The 19841-nt window shown below is 39.5% G+C and overlaps 1 protein-coding gene and 1 long non-coding RNA gene across 5 annotated transcripts; one reads left to right on the top strand and one right to left on the bottom strand.

The window, feature by feature from the left end:
- Positions 1-244: 244 nt before the first annotated feature.
- Positions 245-13471, bottom strand: LOC121348853. Of its 2 annotated transcripts, none has more exons than XR_005954425.1 (4): positions 12985-13471; positions 9650-9780; positions 1197-1331; positions 245-529 (listed from the first exon to the last, which is right to left on the bottom strand). It is a non-coding gene; the product is annotated as an uncharacterized LOC121348853 (long non-coding RNA). The 2 variants fall into 2 exon arrangements; XR_005954424.1 differs by having other exon boundaries at positions 255-529; positions 13332-13471.
- A 74-nt stretch (positions 13472-13545) lies between these two features.
- CNEP1R1 (CTD nuclear envelope phosphatase 1 regulatory subunit 1) lies at positions 13546-19668 on the top strand. 3 transcript variants are annotated; one of them, XR_005954410.1, is made up of 7 exons: positions 13546-13685; positions 15844-15915; positions 17261-17334; positions 17666-17775; positions 17908-17962; positions 18218-18318; positions 19533-19668. XR_005954410.1 is itself a non-coding variant. In XM_041458618.1 (6 exons), exons 1-6 carry the CDS (start codon positions 13661-13663, stop codon positions 18257-18259), a joined length of 378 nt encoding a protein of 125 aa, XP_041314552.1. In that variant the 5' UTR covers positions 13546-13660; the 3' UTR covers positions 18260-19501. The 3 variants fall into 3 exon arrangements, 1 of the variants encoding a protein (XP_041314552.1); XR_005954409.1 differs by lacking the exon at positions 19533-19668 and adding an exon at positions 18744-19501; XM_041458618.1 differs by lacking the exon at positions 19533-19668 and having other exon boundaries at positions 18218-19501.
- The last annotated feature ends 173 nt before the right edge of the window (positions 19669-19841 follow it).

Raw genomic sequence — 19841 nt, 5'->3', positions numbered from 1 at the left:
GAAAATTAAAAATATCCAATCGCTAGCAAATTCAGCATTTAAGAGGCTGATATAAAACTGTTTCAAACTGTCAGTTAACAGACCAGCAACTCACACCAACAGTTCTTGGTCAGTGTCTTCACCTTCACCCCTCTAAGGTAAAATGCAGAAACGACTGCAGGATTTTCCATGAATTAACAGAAATTCCATCCATCCTACCCAACATGCAGAGAAAGCCAGGTCTGATGAGACCTGCCCATTCTAATCTGAATAGTCTGATGAAATTCAAACACAAGCTGAAAATGGGGGCAACTGTGTAAAACACACAACTTTATTCTGTGACTGTTTACAACTTGAATTTAAAATCACAAAGGTGCAGCAGTGACATTCATGAGCATTTGTTTTAAAGGAAAAGCCTTCTTAAATTTTTCATTTCTTGCAGGTGACAGAGGGTGTGATGTTGGTTACAGGACTTCCACTATTCTCAGTGCTGTCAGTGTCTTCTTAGCTAAAGCTCCCCGTTGCTGCTGCACTGGTTTAACAGGAATGGCTGTGACAAAATATAACAAATATTGTAAGACAGTTGTAGTTTCTGCATTTGCTCATCCTCCCCACATCTGCTTACATCTAAAAATCAATCCCCTCTTTCATCAGTGAAAGGTTAATTGCCACCTTAATATTTCATTTTATTGTATTACCAAACCTAATGATTTGATATACACTTTTGTGTGTTCCATGTCCTTGTGGTGTCCCACCCTGAAAGGGAAAGAATCAGGCATATATGCCCATGGCTGGATAGGAATGACAGAAGCAGGAGGGACCACAAAAACTCACAATGTTTTATTAGTTAATTAAACACTTGGCATGAAAAACTGGTTATTTACTCCTTGTAGCATAAACACATGGTGGTGGATTTTTGAGGAGGGAGGGAGGGAGGGAGGGAGGCAGGAAGGAAGGGAGGAAGGAAGGAAGGAAGGAAGGAAGGAAGGAAGGAAGGAAGGAAGGATTTTCAATATGGAAACAGTACTTTTCAGGCTGACATGGGCTTGAAGAAAAATGACTGCTGTTTTCATTATTTAAATGAAAAGTTCTTTAAATCATTATTTAAATTATTTAAGTTCTCCAGCGAGAATAGATGTGTAGTTGTTAGCATCAGGTTCTAGCCTGAAATTATTTACAGTTATTAAACCAAACAGCTACAGGGCTTTGTCACTCACCTGGTGGCTAAAGGGCAGGTGTCCCTCCAAGTTGTGGCCATTTTGCAGGTTGATGTCAAGAACATCCCAGAAGTCCAAATCTTTTAACAGGTGCTAAAAGAAGAGGTGGAGGATTTTCCTGTGCATCTGAGAGTCCTGTTTGGAAATAGTTTTTGTGTTTTGTTGTCAACTGCTTTAAAACAAACAGTAAAATCCACCTTTGTTTGTACAGGACACTCCTTTTAACTGTGAAGGTCTAAAACCACCAGGCTTAAGAAATGCTGAAAACAGGTAACTGAAAGCAGATACAGCAATGAGCACTGCAGCCCAACAGCTACGAACACCTTGGCCTCTCTCATCCAGTGCCCTACTTTAAAAGATGTACAGGCACTGAGCTACCAGTCCCATAGGTATTAACAACACAGCACACTGACCTGCAGTGTTACTAATCATAGCATGAGCACACTACAAAGTCAAACTCTCTGATATTAACGTTAACCTGCACACAAGTTAAAACAAGTTAAAACTGACAAATGAAGTGCAATTGGTATGAACAGTTAAAGCCAGATTTTATTTCACGACAAACAGATGTCATCTGAGGCTGGTTCTAAGCAAGGATTTAATCCATAATGTAGGTCACTAGTTTTGATAGAGTTTGTGCCTAGTATTCATCCAAGGAATCAGACTCGGCACATCAATAGCTGTCAAGAGTGTGCATGTAGTTTCTTTTTACACCAGTGTTTAATAAAATAAAATAATCCAATTAAGCAGGTGTCACAATATTTTTTTGCTGACTTCCCCATAATTTTCAATCATTAAAGCAGTATTTAATTTACAACAAAACACTATAATCCTATGCATCCAAGAATATTCATGTTTAAAATCTGAACCGCCCTCACCGTTTCTGCTGCCCTTCTGGTTTCCCCATGAGCTTCAATAACTCAAAAGAATTGCAACCAACTTGGTAACTAAAAAAGAAAGCTTTGTGGAATGGGAAAAGTTCACAACAGGGGAGGAAAAAAAGCATTCTAAAATAGCCAGGTGTTCACCTCAACCCATACCAACTTCAAACAGATGCAAGGACATAGCTGAATCTGATTTCAGACTAAGGACATGAAAGATGAGTTTTATGTTCTTATGCTTTTATAACATTAGAATGAATTCATTTTTAGATAAAGAATAGTATACTCCCCTACTCTCCAATTCTTTCACATAAAATTTGCTCTGAAAATAGCATGGCTGAGTTCCACTCTTTCAACTTTATTTGATCACTGCCAAATATTTGCAAGTTCAGATTTTTCCACATCTCACCCATCTACTTGATTGCAGTTCATGTAGTACCTAAGTTTTGTTCTACTTCTATGAATAAATGTACCGTGGCAAGGGATCAAGTCAGTCATGGAAAAAGAACTAATTACTTTGAAATACGAAGCTGTAAAGTGCTGAAAGAGTGCTGGAAGAAGAGCCCCTGACAGCCTTTCACCCAAGTCAAGGTTTAACCTTAGGAAAGGATGACTAGCCTAAGACAGCAATACTGCTTGGCAGCAGAGGGGGTGAAGGTGTGCTCAAGGTGTGGATGGCAGTGCCTGTCCATGGCCTTACATCCTCATGAGATTGTGTCTTCAGGTGAAGGATGAGTTTGTTCAATAAGTTTGGGTCTAAATAAACAGAAGTGGTGAGCAAGCCTTCAAAAGAAACTAGGAGCACAAGTAGTTGCCTGCAAGAATCTCACTATCCTCTGATCACAAGGGCATAGGAGAATTCTCTGTAGAGTAGTTCTACAGACAAAATTACACCAATATTCCAAGTCTATAACTTACATATGTGTTGGGTGGGGACTTTTTTTGAGGTATTCTTCTCAATTTTAAACTTTTAATTAAAATAAGTTTATGTTACTGAATCCTGTTAAACCAAGAGTTGCATTTTATTTTGATGGATCTCACTAACTTAAATGCATTTCTGCATACAGTGTTATTACAACTTAAATCCTCAACAGCATTAGTAGATGATCAAATACTTTGCAACTGTAACCTGTGAGAGAGCAATTCCCCATCAGGGACATGTGTATATGTCTTTAGAACATGTCTAATTTTGTGAAGAATATCTGCACATACTCCAGGGTGCACATGCCCATTAACAGACACACCAACATTTTATACACAAACTTTTGATCTCTAGTGCCTGTCATTTATTTACAGATTATTTCTTATATATAAGCAAGCTTAAATCAGATTTAAAAGTTGCTCCAAGTTGTATTTCAGAGGGAGAAAAATGAATACCTTCAATTATCTCGTAGTTGAAGAGTCACTTACTGGGTTCAACTTCAACCAATCCAGGTATTTTCTTGCTTGTAACAGAAATAAGTCTCATGTCCAGAGGCACACTGCACATCTCACAGCTCCCATGCTAGGCAGTCACCTGCCAATCACCTGTCTAGTGTGAAACCCTGGTACACTCAGCAGATCTGTTCCCAAGAGCCTTAACTATGAGAGCCAGTGCACCCTGCACAGACACGTTATGATGTGCTACAGAGAACAGAGAGATGGCTTTATCAAACTGGTGTTTGCATCGACTTTGCACTTCTCCAGACAGATGAAAAATACAGCTGCTGAGTCTGTGCAATATATCAGAGTGAGATGTTTAAAGCTCAGTATTGACCCAGCCCTCCTGTAGCTGCAGAGGTTAGTTTTGATTTAGAACCTGTATATTAACTCAATTTGAAATATAAATGAAAAGCTGTAAGTTCTCCTTCCCCCTGTCAAATCATTATTGGTCAGTTTTAACTTTAGATCATGAACAAGATAAAGATTCCCAATCCTACACAAAGTCTTTCACAAACATCTACACCCAAAATAATAGGATTTGTACAGATTTTTTCTTAATTTCAGAATATTTTTAACTGAAGAACAGGGCAGTTACTTTTACTCCAGGAGAAATTGCATTTTTGTTACTGTGTTTCTGATACATGGAAATATGTGAAATTTGTAAATTAACAATAAAAAGTTCTGAAACAAATACAGATAAATCTTAAAATGCATTTTTATTTAGTTACATAGAATCAACACAAGAAACTGAAACTATAATTAGGCAATTACTATGTAATTTCTATCATTTAATTATTATATTTGAGTTTGTTAAGTGCATTTTATGCCATGTAAGCAGCAATCCAGGACAGACATTGAATCACTACATGTATTATGCATTATTAGAAATTAATTCAGTGAACTATTTCAAAGCTGTCTCATTTTAACTGGGTCAAATTCTGTTACCCAGAAGTGCAATGAATCTGTGTTTAAAATTTAAATGCGTTGAAAGAAATTTAAACTGCAGTTCTGAATGGAGAATATTTTAAGTGACATCTCTCAAACAACTTAAACTTTCTCTAGATAGAATAATGAAGTCTGATTACAGGGCAAGAGGAAAATGCTACCTTGAGCTGTTCAAGAATACAAAACAGTCATTTAACTTCTTGGAGAGCAGGTGTGAGATCTGATTTACGTGAGGTATGTTATTTTCACCTCATGTTCAGGCTTCTGTAAGTGATTGCCTATAATTCTAGAATAATCCCCTGAAGAAAAGAGAAGTTGGTTACATAAAACTAAAAGGCTGTGTCACTGTTTCCCATTGCTGGGCTGTTGCCATCTTGTATGTATCAGAAGCCACAAGTACTAAGTCCAATGCTGAGCTGTGAGAAATAAACAGAACAATGTGTTCTTTGATCGAAACACCTTCTACAAAAATGGGAGGTATCTGTGATCTCTATTTTAAGCTATGCAGAAAAGAAAGTATTTGTTACAGTAGGAAGTTGTAATATACATCAGAGGAAGATTTTTAGTTAATGATTCCTGCTTGATCACATTTTAGTGATAGAGTGAAAAACTATTAACATTTATATTTATAATCTGATTTTATCTCATCATCCTAGCATACTGAGAAATATTCAGCTGAAAAGAATATTGTCTATTATGAACTATTACACTGACATTACTGTAATTTTGTTAGTAGTCTGTTTTTTTGCAAAAATACTGAAGATAGCTCAAAAATTGAGACTAGCAATACATATGTTCTGAGGATTGATGCTGAATCCTTTAAGAATCCTTAAGCTTTAAGAATTTTACTGATAACTTGATTTTAGTCATTTAACTTGGAAGATTGCATTTCTTAGCAATGTAAAGAGATGAAAGTCACAAATTCCATTTGCTTTGCCAACAAAAATATTTGTTAACACTGATCCTGAAATTACCAGTGGAACAGTAGACAGTCAAGGAAGAACTAACTTTTTATATTGGAATACACCTACTTTTTAAAGTACCTCTAGAAGTGTGTTATCTACATAATAAAGCAACATATTTAGTTTAAAACAACTGAAAACAAGTTAATTTCTCAGCTTTGCTATTTAATTGTTTAAAAAAAATATATAAGTCCACTTACAACCTGCTCCAATTATCCCACATGATCTTTGCATTTCAGACGCATTAACCAACCCAGCTGAAGGAGCTGTAGCTCTATCTGGATTCCTGTGCCTAAACAATTCAATAGATCACTAAACTGTGATAGTAGCAGAGAATTCCTAACTCTCATTTGAAGAGATTATGTACTACTACACACGTGCAACATTCCATGAACCAGAAGAGAGAATCTCTGGTGTAGTTCCAGTCATATCACCATCAGAAGGATATATGTCAAATTTGGAAGTCAGTGAGGAGGAAGGGAATTAAATATTGCAAAAGATATTGCCTAGATGCATAAGAAATTTAAAAACTAACTAGAAGTTTTAAGGTGATCCAGAAACATTAAATAGGCATGATCTTCAAACATTATCTACATATTTGCAGGGTCACATTTCTGAACTGGGTTACACCTACCTATGTAATTACCCTCTCTGCAACAGAATTAGCCAAACCCTTTAATATAAACCTACTTTTCCTCCTTGCTGGTGGCAGCAATGACAATCAGAAGGGGTCTGATTCTTTCTGCATCTGTTAGTAAAACTGTGTGTATAGCTTCCCTCTACAATCACCCCTGGTGTAGTCATCTGCAGCCAACTGGAAAATCAATTAAGGAGCAGCATAGACTGTAAAACTGTACTAGAATGTCACCAAGTTTCACTACTTTACTTCTTAATAATGCTGCTAAAAATTATAAAAACGGTTCCTTAAAGCAAGGGGTTCCCCCCACCTCCCCCCACTTTTCAATTCCCCTGAGTATATTTCTTAGACATGTAAAAAATGCTAAGAAACATGGCTGGTTAAACTGGGCTGCAAACTTCTCAGAATTATTCTCCTGAGAGCAGCCCATTCATCTATTCCAACCCACAGAACGTTACTTTTGTAGCATTCTCTCCTGAATTGTTTTCCATTTTGACTCAAATCTCACTCCAAGGGAAGGCAGTGCAACTAGGAAAAGCCACTAGACTACAGCCAGACACAACAGACTAACCAGGAACATCTTTCACCTGTGCTACAAAACATCTTTCACAAATACTTTTAAAGCCATGTTGAAAAAATACCCACAATAGATGTACACCAATGTAGGAGTCATCAAAAATGAGCTTGCTTGCCTATCTCCAACAGAAGCCACCTTCCAATTTTTTTGGGATCTGCAAAATCTACACACAGCATACCAAAGGTCAAAAGTACAAGCATATTTATACAGTCCTATTCAGGCAGTATTTGCATAATGAATCTACATCACTGCTTGGCTAAGTTACTATTATTATTAGATACTATTAAATATGATTATTTGCTTAAGTTTCTCTCACCTTGTTTTAAAGGTATGGTGCATTTCGTAAAGATTTCTACTGGGAAAGATAAGAATATTAGTTTAGGTATATGTTACCAGAAAAGACTTTTAAAAGCTAGACTAATCCAAAGTGTTAAACAAATAAGCATACTTAATAGATTTTCACACTACATTTGTTTTGTAAAGAGCACCATATCAACTAGATGTCATATACTATTTTTCCTTCACCACTCTTCACTAACAAACTCTAGGGAGATGTGAAAAGGTCAGATTTCCTTCTTTGGGTTTGCCTAAATTACTGAATGCCATATAACACACTAAGAGCAGCTCAGTCAGCTCCTCCTGACAGTGCTTAAATAAAACCTAAAGTACACGGACATCACAACAGTCACAGCAAAAATTTGCAGTCACAGTGGGACATTTTAATCCAAACTTTCTGCTTACTCAAGATGCTTCTAAAGCTTTTGCTACATCCATTTTCCCCTTAAGTAAAGAGGTACTGAAAAGTATACTGCAGCAAGTGCCTTCATTAAGCATCAGCACTAGAAGTGACTTCTGCATTAAGGGAAGAGAAATTTAGCAGAATAAACACCCCCTTGGCATTCCAACTGGTCTTCAGAGATCAGAGGGGCTGGGTGTGACCAGGTTTGATTTCTGATTAGAATCAATTAAGCACTATAGGTCTGGTTGAATTCAGTAAGAACCTCCATGATTACAGGTTCATAAATAGTACAGTTTATTGAAGCAACAGGAAAGCAGGTTCAGGATTGCCAGTTATAAGGGCATTAACAATGGATTTTGTTTTATAAAGGTACTGATAACCTGAGTACAAATAATTAAATATAAAGAATCCATTTAAATTCTGTATTTATATAGAAACAGTGTTTTTCCTCAGAAGATGATTAACCAAAAACCCCAAGAGAAATTATCTCCCATTTCTCTGGTATAGCTGCAATACTACAGAGAGAAAAGCAAGGGAAGTTTACTTAACAGAGAGATTGCCATGGATATGCCCTTCTGTAAGCAGGTATAGGGTGGAGCTATGTGAGCAAAAAGCTATAATCAAATTTGTGTTCTTGTGGCTATTTTGTTTGTTTTTCATAAGAAGCACTTATTAGTCTGTAAGAAATCCTTGTTATGCAAAAGTAGTATCAACTTTAACCCTACAGGACAAGCAGACAACTGAATGCAAACAACCTTCACAGCAGTTGCTGTGAATAGGATCCCAAGCTGAACAAACAAATGCCCAAAATGATGGCAGGAAACAAGAAATACAGTAAGAAATACAGCATATCCTGGCAAGCCAGCAGTGTACATGGCTCATAGTTTCAAAAGCCAACAAACCTCCTACTCCTGCGTCTGGCACAAAGCAGGCTGTGAGCAGAGCAGCTCAAACAAGTGATTAGATGCCAGCTCTCAGAAGCTGCCACAGGAATGCAGCTGTTTCAGCACCACAACCTGGCCCGCTGTGCTTTGCACCCATCACAGCTGGTGGGAACACCTCAGGGCTACCCCACCCAGAGGTGGTAGCTGCCAGCCAGGAAGGGAGATGGGGACATACCCATGGGGAATGACCCGGCACACAGGAACAGTGGTTCCATCACCTCTCAAGGTTTGCCTGCCCACAGCACAGATTCCACACCACTACCTCCAAAAGAAATGAAACAAATCTTGGCTTCTCCGCATCATTAGTAACAAACAGTTTGGTTTTCCTATGAGCCTGTATGGTTGTGGTCTAATGTTTTTGGCACAAATCTAAGATTTCAAAGAAAAATGTCCTTGTTCTAAACACTTAGCTTTCAACCTGAGAGTCAGTAAAAGAAGTTGTCACTCTATTATCATACCAGGAGTGACATTTGAAGGACTAAAGCAGCCTTGAAAACAAGGCAAAATCAGGCGAATACAGCTTTTAGAAAACCAAATACAATGTGTAGGAGAATATGGGGATTAAGGGGCTGAGAAAACTCAACTGGGGAATTAAATGGGAAGGACTAGAAAATAGAAAAGCTGAATAAATATGGTTCAAGACTGAGCAAGAATCCATATCCTATTTTTAAAAAGTGACTAAAAAGTGAACAAGAAGTTGATGAGGGAGTTTCTTGTGCTAAGTGTAAGCAAATCTGGGAGAAAATAAATTCCCTTGCATTCCAGCTGATCCTCAGTTATCAGAGGGGCTGGGGGTGGCTGGGCCTAATTTCTGAGTAAAAGCCAATTCAGCACAGTAAGTAAATGCAGAGCCAGTTCAGCATTAGAAGTTCAGCCACATTCCATAAGAACTAACATGGCCTGATTCACAAATAGCAAATTATTGAAGCAGCAGAAATGCAGATTCCTATTGGATTGCTGGATTCGATTTCTTGCTCAGAAACTGATGTGCCTCTAGTGTTACAGCTGTGTAAAGAAGAACACTAATCTAAATAAGAGATTAAGTTATCCTGAATAAAAGAAGCCGGTCTTCTGAAGTGTTAGATGGAATATGATGGTGAAGTTTTACCACACCTGCTGTAAGTACCTAAAATGATAAAAAATCTCATTCCAGGTGCAGAAAAAGAGCAGAGGAACACAAATTAGCTTTACAGTCTACCAAAATTCAAACCATTTATACAATCTCAAGACATAACTTATCATGTTCAATGTGGCAGAACAAGTTTCATACTACATTTCTAAGAAGTGAAAATGAATCTTCTATTACATCAAGCCACACACAATCCATATTTCTACACTATACTTACATTGTGTAGAGATGATCCTCTGGATTTCGTTCAGATGTCTAGCAAAAGGCATTCTCTTTTCTACAGAATATGCATCTGTTTGATGAAGCTCATCTTCCAGGATAAACTTTAAAATATTTTCTATTGGCCTGCTAAAAAAAAAAAAAAAAAAAAGGAGCTTTCTGATCAGATTTTTTTGTTGTTGTTGTCTAAACCAAGTCCAGAGTATGGATCCTCTTATAGAAAAACCCCAGCAGTACTGTAGATAAGTAAAAGACTCCACAGGGAAAATGAGATGAAGAAAAAAAGGACAGTCTCTTGGTAAGATATAAGCTTTAAGCTTCCAAAATCTACTCAAAAAAGGAATATAAAGCATATAAACACTATCATTGTATCACTAAATGCAAGTTAGGATTATACCCTTCAAACTTACTTCAGTAAACAGATTTATAAAAATACAGGTTTAGTAAATGCAAAAAGACTGAATACGTAACAGTCTCAAACATTACCATGGTATCTCTGAAGTTACACTTTCCCTCAAGAGGGAGGGATTGTTCAGAGGAAAATGAATGTGAGAAAGGATATGTAGACTAGAAAATGCAGATGGCTGGAAAAGCAAAGTAAGAAACAAGTGACCCATCCTGATTATCTCTGATAGCAGATGCTGCCAACAGATGCTCTCACATTATGCTCCAAGTACAGCTGTGAGAATCAGAAATAGATACCAAAGATGCTACACTCAGAAAGAAGCATTCCTTGCACCTCAAGAAGAGATATTTGCGACAGCACTCTAAACTGACAAAGCATGGTTCTTCCAACCACCTCTGCCTTGTGAAGCAATCCAAGAGTACACCCAGCCCTTTTGCTTAGGCTGGTAATTTTCAGGCTTCACGCATGTTGGCAGAAAAAGATATCAAGGGTGACTAACAGATGCACTAACCCTAAGAAACATTTTATTTAAGTCACAGCTGTAGTGTGATGACAGTTACATTGCCTTGCCTCATTTATCTTGGCTAGTCAACAGAGTTGTACAGTAGACAGTAAAAGCTATTTGGGAGGAAAAAACAAGTCCATTGATCAGATTTTTTTGTTGTTGTTGTTGTCTAAACCAAGTCCAGAGTATGGATCCTCTTATAGAAAAACCCCAGCAGTACTGTAGATAAGTAAAAGACTCCACAGGGAAAATGAGATGAAGAAAAAAAGGACAGTCTCTTGGTAAGATATAAGCTTTAAGCTTCCAAAATCTACTCAAAAAAGGAATATAAAGCATATAAACACTATCATTGTATCACTAAATGCAAGTTAGGATTATACTCTTCAAACTTACTTCAGTAAACAGATTTATAAAAATACAGGTTTAGTAAATGCAAAAAGACTGAATACGTAACAGTCCCAAACATTACCATGGTATCTCTGAAGTAACACTTTCCCTCAAGAGGGAGGGATTGTTCAGAGGAAAATGAATGTGAGAAAGGATATGTAGACTAGAAAATGCAGATGGCTGGAAAAGCAAAGTAAGAAACAAGTGACCCATCCTGATTATCTCTGATAGCAGATGCTGCCAACAGATGCTCTCACATTATGCTCCAAGTACAGCTGTGAGAATCAGAAATAGATACCAAAGATGCTACACTCAGAAAGAAGCATTCCTTGCACCTCAAGAAGAGATATTTGCGACAGCACTCTAAACTGACAAAGCATGGTTCTTCCAACCACCTCTGCCTTGTGAAGCAATCCAAGAGTACACCCAGCCCTTTTGCTTAGGCTGGTAATTTTCAGGCTTCACGCATGTTGGCAGAAAAAGATATCAAGGGTGACTAACAGATGCACTAACCCTAAGAAACATTTTATTTAAGTCACAGCTGTAGTGTGATGACAGTTACATTGCCTTGCCTCATTTATCTTGGCTAGTCAACAGAGTTGTACAGTAGACAGTAAAAGCTATTTGGGAGGAAAAAAAAAAAAAAACAAATATTTTTAACAGTCCAAGAAGTTTTACATTAGAAACAATAAAGGAATTATAATTCACTTAGGTATCTCAAGGGTTATAGACCTTGGAATTTTTTTCCTGGTTAGGTTCAGCCTCTAAGTGTCACAAATCATTGAAGTTTGAATAAAAAACAGCTTTATGATATCTGTATATGTTCAATATAAACCTAATAGCTGGAGCAATGTAAAAGATCAGAGGAGATCTGCACATCAGCAAGCTCACATAAATATAAATAACTTAATGCAAATAACAACTTCCTGATCCTTTCAGGATGCTGGAAATCTCCAAGGGCTATGCAGAGAACTCACTTTTTCAGAGCAGTATCCAGTTTCCTGGGGTCTGATTAATTTAAGGTTCTACAAACTGCAAGAGTACAGTTGTACGAAGGAAGAAAACAACTCCTTCCCATACTCCAGTCTTTGATTCAGTGGAACTCCAGTGCTAATATCTGCTATAGTCTTTGTCAACAGCCAGAAAAAACACCACTGAGGTGCTCTGCCTTTCCACATGGAAGATATAATTCCAACCACCACCAGTACCGTGTTTTTTCTAGTTGTTACACTGGGAAAATTGGTATAAACTAAGTAGGCAAAACTATAATAGGCTGGACTCAAACACTCTTAAGAAAATAATAGGCTATAATTTACATTCAGTGAGACATCACCAAAGCAAAAGTAATTATGAATTTCTAGAATACACATTTTTTTGTAATTACACTTAAACCACTGAGAGCAAAATTACTATAAATCATATTTTCATGACTTTCTAGATTCCTTTTAAAAAACAGAAGGAGAACAATTAGACCACATCCCAACCCCGAGAGCACTGCAGCGTCTCTGCTTTAAGCAACACAAAATTCTTACTGGACTACAAAATACAATCCAGGCTCCAGTACCAGTTAGCTGAAAACAGATGGCAGTGCAGAGAGCCCGGGTCCCTGGAGAGCTCACTAATCGAGTCACTCAGTAACTCAGAAAGCTTTCATTTAGCGAACAGACCAGTTCAGTTACCTCTGTAGCCCAGCTGGGCCAGCAGCAGGCAGGGCTGTGGGATCACGATGGCTGATCCCTGCATGTCCCACGGGACACTTACAGCCGGCAAAGAAACCCAACCTTTCAGCGCTACTTCTGGCTGACCATTATTTCGGCTGTCGCCATCCAGGATCGCTGTTGCGATTGCTATGGCTGGAGCACAGCCGGGCCTGGGCTGGCGCACAGCAGGGCCACCGCCACTGCTGCTGTCCCTGTTACAAACACCGTCCCTCTGGTGCCACACCGCTCCTGCAGCAGTAAGCCCAAGGGATGGGGGTAAGGGGTGATGTGTGGAAGCACCTCACACCCCTTCTAACACAGATACAGGCCCATACCCAGAGACAGATGGTCTTCGTGCCCCAGTGCCGTCCTCCTGCACAGAAACCCTGATGAATTCAATTGCCTTTGTAGGCTATTCCGCCTACTGCTCGTGCCTGTAGCTTGCAACAGCTTTGCCTGGCCCTACAGAGGAGATCCCAGGTCAGCCTTGCTGGACCTGTTTTCAAAAGCAGCTTTTAAATCTGCGCACCGCAGTGGCTCTCACAAGCGGCTGGGTGAGCAGCCTGGCCGTGCCGGAGCGCTGGCTGGTGGCTGCGAGCGGGGGGATGCAGAAAAGCCCCCAAATGAACAAGTGTAGACCCTGCGCTGTCTTGAAGGAAGAATATTGTATCTTCTTTTCTACCTTTTATTTTCTGCCGAGGCACGTATATGGAACAGCTGTCTCAAGTGCTGTGAGGATTTTAGGAGGCGCAAAAAAGGAAAAAAACGCGATGCTGCTGTTTAATAAATAAAGTCCAACACAGCTGCTCGACAACACCCCAAAGCGGGCCGAGCCGCGCCCCTTCGCTGCCGGTAGCCAATGCGAGGCGCGCTTGCTGCGGGCGGCGCGGCGGGCGAGTAGCGCGGGGCGTTGTTGCGGGGCCGGGCCGGCGGGGCGGTGCGCGGGGCCGCGGGGAACGGCCCGTGCTCGGTGCTCCGCCCGGTGCGCGCCGCTCCGCCCGCCCGCCCGCCATGAACTCCCTGGACCAGGCTGAGGGTGAGTGCGGCCGCCCGGAGCGAGCCCGGAGCTGCTTCTTCGGCGCGCCGGGAGCTGCCGGCTCTGCGCCCGGGCTGCCCGAGCGCGCTGCCCCGTCCCTGCGGAGCGGGACGAAGCGGCCGCGGGAGGCCTCGGCTCCCTCTGCACCGCGCTCCCGGCGCTCCTCCTCGGCCCAGACAGGCGAGCTGGGGCGGGGTTCCGGGGCCTCCTCGGCGTCCCGCGCTCGGGGCGGGCTGTGCTGCTCCCCGGGCGGCCCGGAGAGCAGCGCCCGCGGGAGGGCCTGTGCTGAGGGCTGCTGCCTGCCGGGGGAGGAGGGAGTGCCCGCGGTGCCTTCTCGGTGCCGCTGCTCGGCTGCTTAGCTGAGGAAAATCCCCTTGTGCTCTGGGGGCTCCTTGCCCGCTCACGGCTTTTTGCGGGAGACGCGTTTCTTACAGCTCTTGAGCCCCACTAGGCGTTACACTGAGCCAGGGCTCCTTTTGCATTTGAAGAACGCGACCTCAAGTAGCTCCTTCTTGTCTGGGGACACTAGGTGGTTTGGGTTACAAGTTCTTTGAAGTTACAGCTTACAGAATGTCAAAACCCTGAAAGGAGTTTTCAGTGTCCAAAGACTGGCAGAGATCTTTAAAATGGACCAGTGTTTCGGAATTAGCAAGTGTTTTGTAGCTGGCACCAGAAGTAGGCAGTGTCGACAGAAACCGATAGTCCGGCGTTGTCAGGGCTTTGTTGCTACGCTTGTGCAATCTGAGGGTTCCCAGAAGTGTGCCCTGCTAGTCACAGCTGCCAAAAGGATCAACTCAGAGTAGGTTCTTAGAACGTGCATAGTTGAAAATAAGTTAAAACTTCCGTTTCCTTTTTTCTGAAAAAGTTTTTTTCATATTTTGTTTCAGTGATGTCTGCATTATGTGAGTGTTTTCTTGAGAGCTTGTCAATAACCTGTTTATATGCCTTCAGGGTGCTGTTTCTCAAATCCAGGTTTTTGCGTGGTGCCTTCTGTTCCCCCTCTCACTTCAGTGGCTAGTTGGAGGGGTTTGTGCTAATCGGGGAACAGTTAATTAGTCGTGATTGCCGGCGGTGGTTTAACTTCCCCAGAAGGGATGTGGAGGACAGGCCATTAACTTCTGTGTTCTTGGCAGTAATTAAGACTGGTTAGCTGTTCTGTGGCTTAAGTCAAGGTGCTATAATCTTCCCCCATAAATTCACCTGAAAACCACTTAGGAATAAATTGACAGTATAGAAAATTGCTTTCATAGTGATCATAATAGATTTATTTCTTCCAAGCTTATTCTTTAATTTCTTTATTGAGATAACTACTATAGCAATAGTTGGAAGTTGAAGTTCCACATTGATGCTGACAGAGACTTTAGCTGAAAGTTAAGTTGATCCTAATTAAAGCTTTACTTCAGGTAGAATTCTGGCTTTAACTTGAATGTTATCAAATATTGACCTTGTTGAAAGGAAGTGTAAATCTAACCTGGACTTAAAGTGAAACAGCTCCTTGGAGGCAATTAAGAGTATCAACTTGAAATGGATTTAACAGCAATTTCAGTGGAAAGACCATGGGAGAACGATGGCAATAAGAAGAAAGATGTATTTTTAAGAAATAATGATTGGAATAAGATCATTGGAGCAGTGTTTGCTGTGGGATTTTTTGCATATGTGTGTATATGTATATCATGACACTCAAAGTTTCTACAAAACAAAGTCATCAAAGCCACACTGCTACAATAACCCCTTGAACAGTGGCAAGTGACCAACTTTTTTTTTAATTGTCGTTATGTTGATATTAGAACATAATGGTTTCCTGATGTACTTAGAGCTTCAAAATGTGATACTTTTTGTTTTGTTTTGAGAGCCAATTTAAGCTGCTATAAACCGAAGTCACTGTTTCTAAAGATGTCTGAAATAGTGTGATTTCTCAACTGTATTGATTTTTCTTTTTGTAAGTGGGAATGTTTTTTGCTTTTAGATTAACTCCACCACTGTACTTCTTACCTGAAGCTGAGTAAAGCTACTATGACTGCATATAAAGGATCATTGCATTGGTTTTCTCTGCCTGTTTGAGAGCTGGGTGTGCACGGGGGAATTCTTTTTATCTTTTACTTTAAAATATGACTAAATAGATGAAGATCTAATTATGCTTGATATACATCTTTCCCAGATCTCAAAGCTTTTGAAAGAAGACTTACTGAATACATTGCATGTTTGCAACCAGCTACAGGACGTTGGAGAAGTAAGTTTGGTGTTCCAAGGAATAAATAGAAGTCTGTCTTTCAAGTTTGTTAGATTTACCAGTGTTTATCCTTTATTTAAGTTTGCCCAAAGAAAAATTTTTATTTATACTTGCTTTAAAATTTGTGGCATACATTCAAACACTCTGCAGCAAGTTCATACAGGATAATAAACTAATATTTTAGCCAGAGTTAGGAAAATGAGGTTAAGATTGAATTGACTCAAGGCTGAATTATTCTGGAAATATCTGAAACAACAAGTTATGTTTGTTTCTGTTTTATTTGGTTTTTATTATGTTACTGAAGGTTTTTTCTTCAAGACTCAGACTGCCCAGACTGTTGCTGTAGTTACTTAAACTAAATATTAGGTTAGGTGAGACAGTCCCTATAAAATTGAAGGTGAAAAGGTTACACCAGTTTGCCATAAAGGCAGCTTTGTTATGACAGGAAGGTTTGAAGGAGGGGGAAGGCAAAAAATTCCACAGATATGCTGCCAGCTTTGGGATCAGTGGTCTGTGATGGAAATACACAACTTTGTTTTGTTTTTGAGACTCTGCTGAAGTTTTCCTACTCAAAGAACACAGACTTTTTTTTTAGAACACATAAAATACTATCTTTTCTCCTGAGAGGTCAATTTTGAATGAAGGAACTGAAGGAATGACTACTTAGAAAGCAAAACCAAACACTATTAGCACTACCTCAAACCCCATTGTCTCAGAGCAGTCAGATATTTATGTGTAGTTCTGCTGAGTTTGTGCACACCTACTTTAGGAATGCATTTGGCTTCCAAAATTGCTGTTTTCTGTCAGTTATAATTAAAAAAATACTGGAAACTTTTAAGCATATTTAAATGAGGCCTGCATAACTAATATTGTATTCAGTGGCTCATGTTTTTCCCCAAATTGCTTGTTTCATAATTCACATAAAATAGGGACTTTCTATTTTAATTATAATGGGGTGTGTGATCAATGTTAACTTTTCTTCCTGTTATCCTGAAAAGAAAGTATTTATGTGATGTAGAGAAGAAGCTCTGCTTTTAATTGATCTTTTTCAACTTCCTTTTGAAGAGATAACTTTGGCTCTTTCAAAGGACCAGGACGTTTTTACTTGACAAAATTTAGATTTTCAGATGTACTTGTTCTGTCCAGGAACTTTGTACGGAATCCTTAGGGTTTCACATATGAGAAGTGTCTTTGCATATTTTCATTTCTGCTTTCCAATTAGGAGCTTTTCCTCCCTCTGGAGTGAGAAAAGAAATATATGTTTAAGAGTTGCTACTGAAAAATAGATGCATTTAAATTTGAGTGAGGTATACAGTTTATGACTCTCATTTTTTTTCTTCATCAGTGATTTTGATAGTGGTATCAGTCTGCACAGCAACTGGGGCTTGGAACTGGTTAATAGACCCAGAGACACAAAAGGTAAGGTCAGGCTAATGCCACATGTGCTGTGTTCCATGGCTTGGTGCTGCAGTCAGGTGGTATATTGAAAACTGAAAGGCTAAACGCATTCTCACATGAAACTGGGAGGTGATTTTTATTAAAGCTGTCAAGCTGTCTGGAGTTGTTGTGGAATGTGTCCTGGGACAATGCCTGCCAAAACACTGTACCCTGAATGCTTATCTAAAGAATTGTTCACAAGTACTAGGAAATGGCTGGGAGCAGTATTTTATTTTTAGTTAAGGGATCTAGGCAGTGACTTTCTGTGTGCTTTAGAAAGTATGCAGTTGAACTAACCTGATTTCTTTCCTAGGTATCATTTTTCACGTCACTTTGGAATCACCCATTTTTCACAATTAGCTGTATTACCCTAATAGGCTTGTTCTTCGCTGGAATACATAAAAGAGTGGTGGCACCATCAATGTATCCTTTGATAGTGTTTGTCACGTTAAAAGTGTAGTTATTGCAGTTGTTGAAGCCTGTGCTAATAATGCTTTTTTAGCTTTGGCTTACTGTGTGTACAAGGTTAGTTGCTTTCCTTGACACAATCCACAGTATAGCAGCCCGATGCCGAACGGTTTTGGCAGAATATAATATGTCCTGTGATGATGTAAGTGTTAGTGCTTCATTGCCTAAACCTTCTTTGTTAAAAAAAGGAAATAATTCAAAGACACATAGTCTGCTTTTCTGAACAGCACTTGTATATATCTCAGCAAATTCTGTGTCTGTAAAACTGGAATGCGGAATACTTAGTATCATTTTGTGTGTTGTTTTAAACTCTCCTGGTAACATTAAACGTGAATCATAATCGTTGGATTCAACTTTCAGGGTTTAAACTTTATTTATTTTGTTTTCTGTCTTGCAGACTGGAAAATTAATTTTGAAACCTAGGCCTCATGTTCAATAAGGGCTGTCTTCCTTCATGTTTTTCCACTGCCATGGAAACCAAAAATGACCTTTTTAAAGGTAGTATGACAGCAAAAAAATCAAATGGGACTGGTTGTCACTGCCTGGGAGTAAAAGTCTTAACACAGTTGACAGTGAAAGTGTGCAATATTACTTTCTTGAATATTTATCCAAATTTTTTGTTATCACATTATCAGTGCTTTTGCTACTTCTGATTACCTCTTTTTCAGTATTAGTGTCACTTTTTTACTTCAGCTAGAACAGAACATACAGGTGAAGTATGTTAATCGGCAATGAAGTTGAACTTGAAAATGAAACCTCATTTGTGTTACGTGTCTTTCTAAGCTATTGTAAATAGCAGATCGATGCCAATGTTCAGGAAAAAAGTAATATCTGGTGTATGGATTTTCTTGTTCTCATGAAGAGTATTGAAAGGAACGTTTGCCATTCTCCTGATGTTTTATTAGCACACTTCCTCATTACAGCCGTCCTTGTCTCCTGGTCACTCTTTTGGAACTGGTTTAAAGGCTCGCAGGAAGACTGACTGTTTGTGCCGGAGAAAACTGGTCTTACTGTTAAAGAACTTCACAAATATATCAAGGATTACATTTGTCAAGTTGTGTATATAGTGCACCAGCCACTTTCCTTGTGGTCATACGTAGTTCCTTGTTTGATCTGGTTCAAAACACTTATTTTAAGATTTTAATTTTTTTTTATTGTCTTAAATATGCTTGTATCTTCCCAATTGTAAGGTTGTATTGTATCTAAATCCACCTGACCATTCTGAGTGGATTTTTATGCTCTGATAGTCAGAATATGAAACTGGTATGGCAAATGTATAACATCAGATTTGGTGAAGAAAATCTAAAGCGTGCCACAATAAAATAACACAATTTGTTATTCAGAGTGGTAACAACAAGATGTGGATGATATATGCATAAAGTGTAACTTTTGAATAGCTAAAACTGTCAAGTTTTAAGAGTTTAAGTTGTTCAAGGTGCCTTTTTAAATGTTTTGAACTCTTTAAATTGACTCTAACTGCAAAGCTCTTGCAACTTCAGTAACCCCTACTACAGGGTAGACTGGCTTTTAAAGGCAGCCTATTGATGTAACTATGTCAGTTGAAACTTAAGAATTGTCTTCTGGATTTTTTTTCCAGTAAGTCTTCTGCCCATCCATTATTTTTAACTGCTGTATATTTTGTAGGTAAATGTGTATAAAATAAAATCTTTGTATAAACAGGTGTTATCTTCTTTTGTACTGTGCAAATACAGATCTCCACTGAACACAGAAGAACTTCAGAAAATTTATAGCTGCACTCTGTAACTTTCATACCGGACCAACATTTCCTGTATTTGATGTGGGTCTTATAATCTAAGATACTGACACCAGAGAGGAAACCCCTTCCAGGTTTCCATCCTCCAGGTCAATCCCGCCTCTGTAAGTGCCCTTAGGGAAATTGTTTCTATTGATCATTTTCTTGTTTGAGCGCAGTAGCGCGGTGTCCCCACTCGCCGCCGGGCTTGGGGCGGCGGGGGTCGGGCGCGGATGTCCGGCGGCGGCGGCGGGGCTGCGGCAGGGCG

Source organism: Pyrgilauda ruficollis, unplaced genomic scaffold (assembly GCF_017590135.1).
Source record: "Pyrgilauda ruficollis isolate IOZ18807 unplaced genomic scaffold, ASM1759013v1 scaffold13, whole genome shotgun sequence".
NCBI lineage: Eukaryota > Metazoa > Chordata > Aves > Passeriformes > Passeridae > Pyrgilauda > Pyrgilauda ruficollis.
The sequence above is the reverse complement of the archived record's forward strand: the minus strand, read 5'-3'. Positions and strand labels throughout refer to the sequence as shown.